The sequence below is a fragment of the Rhinatrema bivittatum genome, chromosome 9 (genome assembly GCF_901001135.1).
Source record: "Rhinatrema bivittatum chromosome 9, aRhiBiv1.1, whole genome shotgun sequence".
NCBI classification, from domain to species: Eukaryota; Metazoa; Chordata; class Amphibia; order Gymnophiona; family Rhinatrematidae; genus Rhinatrema; species Rhinatrema bivittatum.
Genome location: NC_042623.1, coordinates 199,530,234 through 199,546,299, shown reverse-complemented (window position 1 = coordinate 199,546,299; position 16,066 = coordinate 199,530,234). Strand labels below are relative to the sequence as shown.

The window sequence follows — 16,066 nt, the reverse complement described above, 5'->3', positions numbered from 1 at the left end:
GATGTTAGAGAGCTTGGATAATGAGCAATATCCTACAGGCGGTCAAGCATCTACGGTTGGCAGTTGCGATGTATCCATAACAGTGTAGATTGGAATAACTGGGCAGGCTGGATGACCAGTTGGTCTTTATCTGCCTTCATCTGTTATGTATTTCATATAGAAACATGGAGGTTGATGTTTACTCAAGTTGGAAATTTGTTTTTGTTTTAAAATGTTATGTCTCAGAATCTTGTTTAGATAAAGTATCTGTTTTGGCTATAGTACCTATTGCTACTCTTATTCACTCCAAGAACAAACTATAAGGCCTATATTCAAAAAATCTAGAATGAATAACTTATCCAGCTAAATTTATTTGAAGTAGTCATCCTGATTTTCCGAGGACAAGCAGGATGGTAGTCCTTACACATGGGTGACATCATCAGATGGAGCCCCAACATGAAAAACGTATGTCAAAGTTTCTAGAACTTTACTTGCCATACTGGGCATGCCCGGCATGCTCTATACCACAGGTCCACATGGGGGCCCCTCTGGAGTCTCTCTTTTTTTTTTCTTCGCTGCTTCAATACCAGGTGTGTCCCCCCCCCCCCTGTAGTTTTCCTAATGTTTTTTTCCTAAAATGTAGTTTTCCTAATGTTCAGTTAATGTAAAATGTAGTAAAATGTAGTTTTCCTGTCGTGTAGCCAGATGGACTCAGAACAAGTGGGTATAGTGTGCTCGTGCTAGCAGACGGATCTGACGTCAGCACGGGTACATATACCCCCACAGGAAGTGAAGCTCTTCAGTAATTTCCATCTCCAAAGCAGTTTGGAGAGCCTGCACGCTCGCTGAGCGTGTTTCCATATCGAACCATGAGGCGGTTCTTTCCCAAGGAAGATCTCTCCGACCTAGTATCTCAGTGCCTGGCGGAGTTGGATATTACAGGGCCCAGCACAACGGTGCCATCTACACAGAACCCTCTGCTGGAAGGTCTTCGTCCTACAGCCCGCCATTTTCCCTTCTTGCAAGCCGCACAGCAACTGATAGATCTGGAATGGGCTGCACCAGCGGCCTCATTCAAAGGGGGTCGGGGCCTGATAGGCATGTACCCCCTGGATCCGGCAATCAAGGAGATGCTGGCGTGCCCTCAGGTGGACGCCTTGGTTAGCGTGGTGGTCAAGCGCACTACCATTCCAGTTGAGGGGGGGGGCGGCCCTCAAGGAGGCTCACAACCGGCGACTGGACGCCATCTTGAAACAGACATTTGAGGTGGCAGCTCTGTCTTTGCGAATCGCAACCTGCTGCACAGTGGTAACGCGTTCCTGTTTGTCACAGGTCAGGAACAATGCTCCGGCAGCGGACATGGAGTCCGCTCTTTCGTTCCTCACGGATGCCGCATCCGACCTTGTCCGTACAACAGCCAAGGGGATCTCATCTTCTGTGGCTGCCAGGAGGCAGCTCTGGATACGGAATTGGTCAGCGGATGCTCCTTCGAAGACATGCCTCACCAGAATGCCCTTTAGGGGTTCTTTCCTGTTCGGCAGCGACCTTGATAAACTGGCCAGCACATGGGGTGCCTCTCCAATACCTCGACTGCCGGAAGACAGGTTCAAAAGGAACCAGCGCGCCTTTCCAAGGCCTTCCAGAGGCAGAAGTTCTCAACGCTTCATTCCCTATAAGGGTCGCTACCAGGCACCTCGTCCTCAGGCCAGGAACCAGTCCTTTCGGCCCAAGCAACAGAAGAGGGGAGCTGGCTCGGGTGCAGGCCCCGGCCGCGCCTCCCAATGAGATTCAACCGATCCATCTGGGGGACGGGGCCATAGGGGGCAGGTTAACCCTCTTCTACCCCAGATGGGTCGAGATTACGTCGGACCAGTGGGTCCTCGCCATCATCCGAGAGGGTTATTTTCTGGACTTCCATCATCTTCCTCCAGACAGGTTTGTGGAATCTTCGTGTCCAATCCACAAGAAGGCAGCATTGGAAGCTACCCTGGCGAGGCTCCTGTCCTTGAAAGCCATAATCCCGGTACCTGCACGGGAAATGAATTCTGGGCATTATTCCATTTATTTCATGGCACCCAAGAAAGAGGGCACCTTCCGGCTTGTACTGGACCTCAAGTCAGTCAACCGATACTTACGGGTCCCGAGGTTTCGCATGGAAACTCTGCGCTCAGTCAAGAACGCAGTGCAGCCAGGAGAATTCCTCACGGCCTTAGATTTATCAGAAGCCTACCTGCATATCCCGATTCACCAGGATCATCAGCGCTACCTACGCTTCAAGGTGCTGGGACGCCACTTCCAGTTCCGGGCTTTGCCCTTCGGGCTGGCCACGTCGCCGCGGACCTTCACCAAGGTGATCGTAGTGGTAGCAGCGGCGCTCAGACGGGAAGGAATCCTTGTCCATCCCTACCTAGATGATTGGCTGATCAGGGCGAAATCACGGGAGGAGAGCCATCGGGCAACCAACAGAGTGATCGCCCTTCTGGAAAGCCTGGGATGGGTAGTCAACCTCAACAAGAGTTGCCTACAGCCTTCCCAATCTCTGGAATATCTGGGAGTCCAGTTCGACACCCAGGCAGACACAGTCAGTCTCACCACCAAGAGAAGAGTAAAACTTCAGACGCGTCTTCGGTCCTTGATGGGAGCCAGTCTGCCCACAGCTTGGGATTACCTGCAGGTTCTTGGTCTCATGGCATCCACCCTGGAAGTGGTACCCTGGGCAAGGGCCCATATGAGACCTCTACAAAACTCCCTGCTCTCTCGATGGAGCCCCCACTTCCGGCATTACTCCATGCATCTACCTCTACCAGCCAGAGTGCGGACTCAGCTACGGTGGTGGTTGCAGCCCAACCACACGAGCAGGGGAGCGAAGATGTCCTCCCCCACGTGGATTCTACTCACCACAGATGCCAGCCTGAGCAGATGGGGAGCACACTGCGAAGAACTCACGGCCCAAGGGCGGTGGAACAGAGAAGAAGCGGGGTGGAACATCAACCGCCTCGAGGCACAGGCAGTCCGGTTAGCCTGCCTGCAATTTGCTCACAGACTGCGGAACCGGGCAGTCAGAGTGATGTCAGACAACGCCACCACGGTGGCATACATCAACCGGCAGGGCGGAACCAGAAGCCAACAGGTGTCCCTCGAGATAGCCCCGCTGATGGCTTGGGCAGAGGCGAATCTTCAGGGCATCTCCGCCGTCCACATTGCCGGAAGGGACAACACCACGGCAGACTTCCTCAGCAGAGAAAGCCTAAATCCGGGGGAATGGCAGCTTTCGCCCACAGCCTTCCAGATGATTGTGGATCACTGGGGGATTCCGGACATGGACTTATTAGCGTACAGGTCCAATGCCCAAGTACCCAGATACTTCAGCCGCAAGCGAGATCCGTTCTCTCAAGGGATCGACGCCCTGGTTCAGCCGTGGCCTCCAGGGGCCCTGCTATACGCCTTTCCTCCGTGGCCCCTGCTGGGCACCCTTATCCACAAGATTCAGAAGTACCGGGGCCTAGTTCTAGTGGCACCAGACTGGCCAAGAAGACCCTGGTACGCGGACATGAGAAGACTACTGGCAGGGGAGGATCCAGCTCAATTCTCTCTTACGGTCTGGCCATTGAGAGGGCTAGACTGAAGAAAAGAGGTTGCTCGGAGCCAGTGATAGATACACTCCTCCGAGCTCGCAAGTTTTCCACATCCCTCACCTACGTCAGGATCTGGAGAGTATTTGAAGACTGGTGCGACACTCACGGCACCAATCCGCATGCGACCACAATCCTTATTGTTTTGGATTTCCTGCAGGATGGACTTCAGAAGGGTCTCTCCCTCAGCTCCATCAAGGTTCAGGTGGCTGCGCTGTCTTGCTATGGTCCCAGGAGGGATGGCAAGACCATTGCCACGCATCCAGATGTTTCTCGCTTCCTGAGAGGAGTTAAGCACATTCGTCCGCCACTGAAGTGGCCAGTGCCTTTGTGGAACCTCAACATAGTTTTGGATTTCCTCGCGGGATCCACCTTCAGACCCCTTCGGGGCCTGTCCCTCCATTCTCTAACTTTGAAGATGGTGTTCTTGCTGGCTGTAAGTTCAGCCCGCCGCATCTCAGAGCTACAAACACTGTCCTGCCGTGATCCTTTTCTCAGAATCACTCCTGAGGCTATCCATCTTCGCACGGTTCCATCCTTCTTGCCTAAGGTAGTCTCACAATTTCACCTCAACCAGACCATATCCTTGCCAACCACGGCAGGTTTGAAGAAATCTCAAGAAGGGCATTTTCTACGCCATCTCGACATCGGCAGATTGCTGCCCAGATTCCTGGAAATGACAGACACGAAAGACTGACCATCTGTTCGTCCTTCACAGCGGGAAGAAACAAGGTGAAGCGGCCTCTCGGCCCACCATTGCCCGCTGGATTAAAGAAGTTATCAGAGCGGCCTACGTAGAGGCCGGGAAGTCACCGCCTCTTCAAGTCAAGGCTCATTCTACCAGAGCCCAAGCAGCATCTTGGGCGGAATCTAGGATGCTGTCGCCGGCAGAAATATGTAAAGCGGCGATGTGGTCCTCCCTCCATACCTTCTCCAGGTTCTACCGTCTGGATGTCCAGGCCAGGGAGGACACAGCATTTGCGAGGGCAGTCTTACACGGTCCTCAGGCAGCCTCCCGCCCAGTCCGGGAGTAAAGCTTTTGTACATCCCACTTGTTCTGAGTCCATCTGGCTACACGACAGGAAATGTTGAGATTACTTACCTGATAATCTCGTTTTCCTTAGTGTAGACAGATGGACTCAGCATCCCGCCCAGTTGCCTGTATACATTGGTTTCACCGATCCAAGGTAAGCCTTATCGTTTCTTACATGAGTGCGTCCACTCTACCAGGTGTCGACGCCTTCCGGTTGGTTATGCTGGCGGTCTCCAGCTCCTATCAATCGGTCAGGGGAATCCTGTTTTCACTATTTCATTGAGCGTCAGTACACATATATCCATAACAGCTTTTGCAAGGAAGATTACTGAAGAGCTTCACTTCCTGTGGGGGTATATGTACCCGTGCTGACGTCAGATCCGTCTCCAACTGCTAGCACGAGCACACTATACCCACTTGTTCTGAGTCCATCTGTCTACACTAAGGAAAAGGGGATTATCAGGTAGTAATCCCAACATTGTACCTGAAGACTGGAGGGTAGCTAATGTAACCCCAATATTTAAAAAGGGCTCCAGGGGCGATCCGGGAAACTACAGACTGGTTAGCCAGGAAAAATTGTGGAAAGTGTTCTAAACATCAAAATCACAGAACATATAGAAAGACATGGTTTAATGGAACAAAGTCAGCATGGCTTTACCCAAGGCAAGTTTTGCCTCACAAATCTTCACTTTTTTGAAGGAGTTAATAAACATGTAGATAAAGGTAAATCAGTAGATGTGTAGTGTATTTGGATTTTCAGAAGGCATTTGACAAAGTTCCTTATGGGAGGCTTCTAGGAAAGTAAAAAGTAATGGGATAGGTGGCGATGTCCTTTCGTGGATTATAAACTGGCTAAAAGACAGGAAATAGAGAGTAGGATTAAATAGACAATTTTCTCAGTGGAAGGGGAGTGGTCAGTGGAGTGCCTCAGGGATCTGTATTGGGACCCTTATTTTTCAATATTTTATTTATTTATTTATTTATTTATTTATTTTAAGTTTTTCTATACCGGCATTCGCGATAAATATCGCATCATGTCGGTTTACAATTAACAAGTAGATAGGGAACAAAAAAGGCAATAAATAACATTGATCTAAGTAATAATAATAAAATAATAGTAATGGTAGTAAAAAACATTAAACAAGAGAAGGCTAAGGAATGCAGTTACAATAAAACAAGGGAGTTTTATAAATGAGTATTTATAAATGAGTATTTATAAATGATCTGGAAAGAAATACGACGAGTGAGGTAATCAAATTTGCAGATGATACAAAATTATTCAGAGTAGTTAAATCACAAGCAGATTGTGATAAATTGCAGGAAGACCTTGTGAGATTGGAAAATTTGGCATTGAAATGGCAGATGAAATTTAATGTGGATAAGTGCAAGGTAATGCATATAGGGAATGGTGAATAAAATGGAAAATGTCATAATGCCTCTGTATTGCTCCATGGTGAGACCACACCTTGAATACTGTGTACAATTCTGGTCGCCGCATCTAAAAAAAAGATGTAGTTGTGATGGAGAAGGGCGACCAAAATGATAAAGGGGATGGAACAGCTCCCCTATGAGGAAAGACTAAAGAGGTTAGGACTTTTCAGCTTGGAGAAGAGACGGCTGAGGGGGGATATGATAGAGGTGTTTAAAATCATGAGTGGTCTAGAACAAGTAAAGTGAATTGGTTATTTACTCTTTCGGATAATAGAAAGACTAGTGGGCACCCCATGAAGTTAGCATATAGCACATTTAAAAACTAATCGGAGAAAGTTCTTTTTTACTCAATGCACAATTAAACTCTGGAATTTGTTGCCAGAGGTTGTGGTTAGTGCAGTTTGTATAGCTGTGTTTAAAAAAGGATTGGATAAGTTCTTTGAGGAGAAGGCCATTACCTGCTATTAATTAACTTGACTTAGAAAATAGCCACAGCTATTACTAGCAATTGTAACATGGAATAGACTTAGTTTTTGGGTACTTGCCAGGTTCTTATGGCCTGGATTGGCTTCTTTTGGAAACAGGATGCTGGGCTTGATGGACCCTTGGTCTTGACCCAGCATGGCATGTTCTTATGTTCCATGGCTTCTTATAGGCTGAGGCTAGACAGCAGAACCTGGTGATATTGGTAGCACCCAGTTGGGCCAGGCACCCATGGTATGCAGATCTTATGAAACTCAAAGCGGGGAGCCTCTGTGCCTTCCTCGGGGCAGGTGACTCTGGGTGTAAGGACTGGTGGTGCTAGAGGAATCATCTCCGTTTTTATCTTAAGGCCTGGACATTGTGTCAGATGCAGGAAGTGAAGTACAGAGGTGGGTAAAATATATAGGAATGGGGGGGGGGGGGGAGAGAGATAAAACAAAGAGAAGGGACTGAATTAGGCAGGCAGGGTGTGGAAACAGTGTTAATAGCATTAATGAACCCTGCCCATACAAATTCAGGAAAATGCTGAAATCTTGGCTTTTCCACCAGGCATTTCCTGACTAGTTCCCTTTACCACTGCCACCTTGCCCTAAGCATTATGTTAATATGTAAATATCTTTAACCCTTTAGTTTCAGCTTTTCAGGCTCACATATGGAGCTGCCTCCTAGCTGCAGCACCTTTGTTGCAAATTGTTACTGGTGTTGCTCCCCTTTCCCCCCCTCTCTGTTTTTTGTATTTTCCACCTTTTTGTTCAGATGTAAACCGATATGATGTGCCCTCTGTCGGTATAAAAAAAGTGGTTAAATAAATAATAAATAAATATAGTCCAGACTACTGACAACTGAAGAAGTATGAAAAGATAGAATGATCTGACAACAGTTAATTTTATAGGTATTGTATGCCATGCAGCCATTTGTAATTTGTGTACTAATTTTATGTCCTTTGGGGGTTACAGGAGGTCACTAACTTGCTGCCAGAATGGGAAGATGGCCATTTTTACCTTGCCAAGTACTATGACAAGCTAATGCCAATGGTAACTGACAACAAGATGGAAAAGCAAGGAGACCTAATTCGATATATAGTTCTTCACTTTGGAAGGTAAGCTGCTATATTGCATAGTACCTTTTGTTGGGGTGGTTTCATGATTGCTTAGCAGCTGCTAGGGACAGCTGCATGGACATCAAACTGTCCCACACAGTAATACCTTCCTTGTCAAAATCCCACATACCTGCACATTTTTCCTTGTTGAATTTTGTCCACTTCAGTATCTGGCTTTATGACATTTTTGTCAACAGGACTTCCTAGGACCTTTGTAGCATAAAAATCAGTCCTGTCTTCTTTTTCCAACATAGGGACTACCAGGAGACAAGTTTCTTCTAAAGGAATGTAATATGAAAGGGTCTTATCTCTTTGGCAGTACAGCATAAGAAGCTAGGTGAATAAGAAAAAGCGAGAGAATGTCTGGTGTGCATGCTTGCCCTTTTAAAGATACAAATTGTATAAGATGATAAGGAGTAAGTGCCTTGTGCGATAACTGAAATTGGCACCTACTCCTCTCTGTGAAAAATACTGGCCTTACCCATGCCACCACCTGCAGCCTCTTCAGGGATCTTTCTTTCACGCTCCCTATTTCCTTCCCCCACCAACCTCTCATGACAAATTGAGGTTTTTACCACACCTTTTACCACTGCTTTTGCCATCACCTTCCCACCCAGGAAGGTCAAACAACACAACTTTAAACAGAATTCCATTATAAACCCTGTGCCTGATTTCTATAAACATATACTGCATGAGTAGAAACTCCTCCAGTGGGTACAGAGCAAAAATAGGAGGTTTTTTCTTACAACTTTCCATGCAAAAAAAGTTAAATCTGGTGTCACCTTAGTAAAAGACTTTCTCCAGTACTAGTCATTTCGTGAAATAGAACAAAACCCTACAAAAAATCCTAATGACACTAATTCCCAGGAACAGTAACACCCCTAGCTATGAAAATAAATCACTACAAATATTACACCAGGCCCTAGAACACCAATACACCCTCCTATAGGGAAAACATAGCAAGATGGACTGCTACAGATCCCTACATAGATACCACATTCTAGCAAGATACCTCACCTTAAGTCACACATACAGAGCACAGACACTCTCACCAAATACAAAATGTGACCACAAATTAGAAATAAAAATATGCAACAAAAACTGGAGACCTCAAGAAACAAGACTGCATATAGTGCAGCATGGAGAAAAAGAAACATTTCCTCCTATGTAGTGCAAAAGTGCAAAGATGTAAGAGATGTATACTCTCAAAGCTGACATATTCCAATCACTAAACAAAATTATATTTGTTTATTTATTTTTACATTCTTGCTATCTAGTTATTTTAATTTTCTAATTTGCATTGGGTCTAATCTGTTTTTTTTTACTTTGCATTTGTCAATCTTCTAGAAATACACAAACACAGAAATATGATGGCAGCAAAAGACCGTATGACCTATCTAGCCAACCCATCAACCCAACAAATTTAGCTTGACGATTTCCATCCCTTCCTCAGAGATCCTCTGTGTTTATCCCATGCTTTCTTGAATTCAGATTACTGTTTTTGTCTCCACCCCCTCCACTAGGAGGCTGTTTCATGCATCAACTATCCTTTCTGTAAAAAAAAGTATTTCCTAATATTACTCCTGAGGCTACCCCCTTTCACCCTCATTTCATGACCCCCTCATTCTAGAGCCTCCTTTCCTTTGAAAGAGGACCACCTCCTATAAATGGAAACCTGGAGATATTTAAATATGTCACATTTATTTTATTTATTTATTTTTATATACTGGTGTTCGGTTTTACATATCACATCGGTTTACAGAGAACTGAGTGGTGCAGGAAAACAACTGTTTCCTTTTGTTAATTACATGGAACATCTATATTATATGGATAGTTAAACAATAATTAAAGGAGAAAATGTTACTTGTAACAGGAGAACATCTAAAACTGATCAACAAATTATCAATAAAATAATCATAGGTATAGATATTACATGTTACAGGAGAACGAGTAAAACTGTTGAACGGCTAAGCAAATAGTCGAGGAGAATAGATACCTAATCACTAAGGTATGTATATTGTATACTACATGGGCTTGCGGGGGGGCTAAGATAGAGCGGGTGCTGAGGAGTTTCATTGAGCAGGTAGTTAGAGGTGCGAGATTACAGGTGTAAAAGTATTGTTGAAGAGCAGTTCGACTGAAATTGGGGGGAGTAACTTGGGGTGGGTGGTAACTAGGGAGATAGCATTGGAATTTTCCTTAGTGAGAGGGGATATGTTGTGATTTAGGTTGTCATGTTGTTTCTGGAAAGGATTTGCGGAAGAGCCAGGTTTTATGGTTTTTCTTGAAAGATTGGGTTTGCGGATCTGTTCTTAGTTCTGCTAGGAGTTTACTCCACAGGGTGGGGCTGGCAAGTGATAGCGTACGTTCCTTTGTTGATAACCTCTGTGCTGCTTTCAGGGACGGAGTTTGTAGGAGTCCGGTGTTTGAGGAGCGAAGGTTCCTTTGGGGAGTATGGAGGTGTAGTGGGGTAGTCAGCCATTTGGATTTGTCGTTGTGGAGAATTTTATGCATGATGGTTAAAGCTTTGTAATGGATTCTTTGTGGAATGGGCAGCTAGTGTAATTGTTTGAGGATGGTGTGATGTGGTCTGATCTGCTATTTGTGAGAGCTCTGGCAGCGGTGTTTTGTAATAGTTGAATAGGTTTGAGGGCAGATGCTGGGAGACCCAGTAGTAGAGAATTACAGTAGTGAGTTTAGAAAACAACAGGGCTTGTAGGACTGTTCGAAAGTCTTGTGGGTATAGGAGTGGTTTGATTTTTCTTAGGATTTGAAGTTTGTGAAATCCATCTCTTAGAATGTTGTTAATATGTTTTTTGAAGTTTAGTTGGTTATTGATGCCTAGGTTTTTTACTGAGGCAAGTGTTTGGTTTTTTGGTTGAATTGTGTTGGGCTCGGTAAGGGGAGGTGGGGTGAGTTTGTTAGATATGTACAGGATTTCTGTTTTGTTATGGTTTAGAGTGAGAGATAGTGGGAGAGGAGGTGTTTTATTGTAGCTAGATGGGAGTTCCATAGGTTTAGGGTGTGTTCAATCGAGTGTTTAATTGGGAGTAATATTTGAACATCGTCTGCGTATATATAGTGTAACAGTCCTATTTCATTTAGAATCTTACATAGGGGGGTCGTGTAGATGTTAAACAGAGTGGATGAGAGGGAAGAGCCTTGCGGAACACCATGAGGAAGGGAAATCTACTTGGATTCGGTGTCATTGAATTTGACTTTGTAGGTCCTGTTGGATAGGAATGAATTGAACCAACTAATTGTCGTGCCATTAGGCCGATTTCTCTTAGTCTGCGTAGTAGAGTTTTGTGGTTGACGGTGTTGAATGCCGCGGAGATGTCAAGGAGGACGAGTAGATAAGAGTAGTTGCTGTCCGGGCCTCTTAGGATTGTGTCTGAGAGGGAAAGTAGTAGAGTTTTGGTGCTGAGGGAGGATCTGAAGCCTCCCTCAGTGTAGGAAATAGAATATTGTGGGTGTCCAGGTATTCGGAGAGTTGACGATTCACAGTTTTTTTTGAGGATCTTGGCGATGAAGGGTAGATTCGAAATTGGCCTGAAATTTGTTGGATCGAATTCGTCGAGTTGAAGCTTTTTGAGGATCGGCTTGATTATGGCGCATTTCAGATTATCTGGGAATATGCCTTGATCGAGTGATAGGTTGATTATGTTTGCTATTGGTTAAGTATTTGCTTAAGGAATTTTATGGGGATGGGATCAATGGGATGTGTAGCAGGTTTCATGTTTTGTATGATTGCCTCAATTTCAGTTGAAGCAATGTTTTCAAAGTGTGCCCATTTGTTGTTGTCTGTGCTTGAGTTTGTTGTGGTTTCATCGTTTGCGTTGGTGTTTTTTGCTATTAGATTTAGTATTTTGTTGTTGAAGAACTGGGCTAGTTCATCGCAGTTGTTTGTCTGATTGGCATTTCTGGGTGAGTTTTGAACTAGTTGAGTGAGGTTATTGAGATATGTAAAAAGGGTTCTGGGGTTGTATTGGTAGTTATGTATTTTTAGAGCATAGAAGTCATGTTTGGCTTTGTCAATGTCAGTCTTGTATATATAAAGTATGGTCCTGTAGCGGTCTTTCAGCTGGGGAGTGGGGTTTCGTCTCCATTTCTTTTCGGCTTGTCTCATATCTACTACTTAACACTTCTGTAGCAGTGCTGTATCTCCCCTATCTTGCGTTTCCTCTAGGGTATGCATGTTTAGATCGTTAAATCTATTACCATATGCTTTAGAACAAAGACTACTGACCATTTTAGTAGCCTCCCTCTGGACCGACTCCAACCAGTTTGTATCCTTTTGAAGGTACGATCTCCAGAATTGTACACAGTATTCCAAATGAGGTCTCACCAAGGACCTATACAGGGGCAATATCACCTCCCTTTTTCTGCTGACCATTCCTCTCCCTGTGAAGCTAAGCATCTTTCTGGCTTTTTGCATTGCTTTATCCACCCATTTGGTCACCTTAAAATCATCAGATACAATTATCCCCAGAATCTGCTCTTCTTTCATGCTTGAATTCCCCCCCCCCCCCCCCAAAAAAAAAAATTATAGATCTCCCTTGAGGTTTTGCACCCTAAATGCATTACTCTGCATTTTTTTTATTCTTTATTTATCATTTTAAATTTTACAAACTGAAAAGATTTGCATACTCTTCACAATCAGATATATCAATATATAATAGAAAAAGAAAATAATCAATACTTTACATTTCTTATCCAATTTGTGCCATGTTACATTATAGGAAAAATTAAATCTTAAATCATAAAAAGGGGCAAGGAAATTCAACAATAACAATGTGGCATTACATAGTATTCTTACTGGAATCTTTTATAAATTTGCCCTTCACCTAGCTAGCTAATGGAGAGGAGGTGGATGGCTTATGGGCCAATATAAATTGCTGTATTTGCTCTGGCTGTGAGAAAGCAAAGGACTCATCACTTCTTTTTAGGAGGTATCTACAGGGATATCGTAGGGTAAAGGTAAAACCCAGGGAAATAACCTCTTGCCTAAAAACCAGGAATTCTCTCCTCTTAGTCTGAGTTATTGGGGATAAATCAGGATATATTCTTATTATTTGATCGTAAAAAGTGACTGAAAACTTTCTAAAAAAGTTTCTCATGACATCATTAACATCTTTAGTGGGAATAAATTATATCAATAAAGTTTTCCTGTCTAATACTTCTAAATTTGAATTTTCCAGGAAATTTGTTAAATTTTAAGAAATTGGCAAAGCCGAAGTATTCCCCACATATGAAGCCCTTTTATTCAAAAAACGACATGAGTTAACTGATGGCATTTTTTCTTCAGGAAAAGCAAGGGCCTCAATAAGAAAACACTTAAAGGTTATATAAGAAATTTCCCCAACAATTTGAGGAAAATCTAAAACCCTCAGGTTAAACTGACGAGCATTATTTTCTATCATCTCCAATCTTCTAGAAGTTATAAACTGATCTTTTATAATCGTAGAGTCAACTTTAGAAATCTCCAATATTTTATTCTCAATCTCAGTCACTTTGTTTGTAAGTTTAGTAGTTTGCTGAATCTCCACAATCTTCTGTTGATTATTGTATGCCATAGAGTCAACTTTGCTTTCTAAGCGTTTTAAAGAGGTACCGAAGCCTACCATCAAGTCCCAAATAGCTTCTAGGGTGATTGTCTCCGGGTTTGGGGGTTGCAGTCAAGACTCACCCATATGGCAGGCAGATGATGGTTCCTTGGCTCCTTCCCGAGGGTTTTGTGAACTTTCTCTCCCCAAGTAAACCTTCGGGCGTACTACCAGGTCGTCTCCCGCGCCGGTATTCGTCTCCGCTCCGGCAGAAGCTCCCTCGCCTTCAGTTGTGGCAGCCACGTCAGCAGTCCACGACTGAGACGCATCTCCGCAGGTTTCACGCTGCACAGGAGGCTGTTGTTGGTCTGGGCTGAAGGACGTCTCCTCCGTGGGAGGCTCTGGCTCTCACAGGCTAGGACCTACATTGGGCTCCCCGACTCCTTCCACACAATCCAGTTGAGAGAGAATCTGCGGGATCTCCAGCTCTTTTAGGGGAGGTATGGGTTTGGAGGGAAAAACACTCACCTTCCCCTTCCAATTTGGAGGCATTTTCAAGGTTTATTCAGGAAAATTCAGACAAGAAAATCACAGCATCTGATCCGCATCTCAGCTATGCCGCCATCTTGGCAGGATGCCTACTCTGCATTTTTAGCATTGTCTTAGCTGCCAGACCCTAGACCATTCCTTAGGCTTCAATAGATCCCTCCTCATATTTTCCATACCTTCCTGGCTGTCTACCTTGTTACAGATTTTAGTATCAACCGCAAGAGACAAACTTTACCTGACAATCCTTCCTCGATGTCACTAATGAAAATGTTGAAAAGAACTGATTCAAGGACCAATCTCTGAGGCATAATGCTAAAAATGCCCCCTCCTTGAAGTAAACTCCATTTTCCATTACCTTTTGATACCTCCCATTCAACCGGGTAAGCCAGTCGTTCACTCTAGAATCCATCCGAAGAGCACTCAATTTATTTGTAAGTCGCCTATGTGGAGCTATGTCAAAGGCTTTACTGAAATCCAAGTATACTGCATCTAGTGCTCTCCTTTGATCCAACTCCCTGGTCACCCAATCAAAGTTGATCAAATTTATCTGACAAGATTTCCTCTGGTAAAACCATGCTGCCTCAAATCCATTGGATTCAGAAACTGCACTATCCCCTATTTTATTTATTTATTTTATTTAATTCTTCTATACCGACATTCATAACGCATGTTACATCACATCAGTTCACATCGAACAAGGGTAAATTAACGTTAACTTAATTATAGCTAAGAAGCTACTGATATAGTTGAGAGAAGAGATGAGTTACAATGAACGAGGGTTGCTGAAACTTGGAGGATGGAAGTGAGTAGAGAGAAGGAGCAAATGAGTAGTCAATATATATTAATTTGGTCGCCACATAGGTCACACTAAACCAGCTTGTAATTCCCAAGCTTTTCCTTACGTCCACTTTTATGAATAAGAACCTCACCTGCCCATCTCCACTCCTCCAAAACTACTCCTGACTCTAAAGAAGCATTGAAAAGATCAGCCAGCGGAGGTGCCAGGACATCTCCAACCCTCAGATGTATCCCATTTGGCCCCATTGCCTTACCTGCTTCAAGTTTAGATGGCTCCTCATGAACACCCTTTTCAGGAAATCGATTGAGGTTTACCTCACTTCCAATCTTATTTTTTTGGTTTTATGTGGTCGTTATCCAGGCTGTTCCACAGTGAACACTGAACAGAAGCAATTTTGCTTTTTCCTCAGCTTCTACATATTCCTTCCGTTCACCTCTTGAGTCTCCCAATGCCATTTTTGCAATTCATTTCACTAACATATCTAAAAACAATAAATAAATAAGAATTCTTGTGCCTCTGTTTACTGTATTTGCTATTTTTTTTCTATTTTAATTTTTGCGTTCTTGACTACTTTCCCAGCTGTTCTTGGCTTTTCCAGAATTTGCTGCTTGTCTTCCTCTTTCTGACATCTTTTATAGTTTGAGGGAATCCTTTTCCAGGGTCTCTTCCATTTAATGGTTGTTCTCACTGTGTTCATTTCTTCACCTATACATCGTTCCCTCTGACATTGATGCTTCTATTTCATTCTCTATTTTTCTATCCACTCATAGAGTTCATCCTTCTTTCTCCCACCCTACAGCTCCCTAACTCTTCCTGTTTAGGCCTCTAGACCTAGCTGTCTAGCTCTCTTATCCTTCCCGCTCCTCTTCCCCCCCCCCCCTGCAAACAGCTGCCTCTTTTCTGGCTCTCTCAAAGCCCTCTCCTAAATCATCCCCACTCTTATTTTCTCCAGCTATTCTCCTCATTTCTCCCAACTGTTCCCCTTTCATTCTAATCCAAGTTCCCCCATCCCGCAGTAACCTTCATAGAAACATAGAAATGATGGCAGGAAAGGACCAACCCGGTCCATCCAGTCTGCCCAGGGAAGCTTACATTGGCATCTGCTGCGCCATGCAGGTCTCCCCCATATGTAGTTTCCCAAACCATCAAAGTCGGGGCCCTTGTTGGGTGCTGTCTGAGTCCAATTCCCCGTTACCTCTTGCCGTTGAAGCAGAGAGCTAGGTTGGCGTTGCATCAGAAGTATCAGGCTTATCGGTTAAGGGTTGTAACAGCCGCATCATCTCTCATGTTCTCCTATCCCCCATCATCTCCTTGCCATCTTGCCCATCTTTTATTGTCTTGCACCCTCCCTCACCATCCCACTTCTCTTCTCTTCCACCTTCAGCATTGCCACCTCCCCTGTCCTCATCTGCATCTCCTCTGCCTCTCATCCCCTCAACAACTTCAGCTCCTTTCATGTCGCTATACCCAATCTCCAACCCCCCCTTTCACCCTCCACAATTCCCCTGGTCCTTT

General features: G+C 44.4%; 1 protein-coding gene across 5 annotated transcripts in view; it reads left to right on the top strand.

Annotated features, from left to right (window-relative positions):
* The window catches only part of ATR (ATR serine/threonine kinase), a 368,882-nt gene that overhangs the window by 303,685 nt on the left and 49,131 nt on the right, over window positions 1–16,066 (top strand). For all 5 annotated transcript variants that reach the window (XM_029617054.1, XM_029617056.1, XM_029617057.1 and 2 more), the window contains one exon: window positions 7,515–7,657. In XM_029617054.1, coding sequence (XP_029472914.1) covers window positions 7,515–7,657 — 143 coding nt within the window. The remainder of the gene's footprint in view (window positions 1–7,514; window positions 7,658–16,066) is intronic.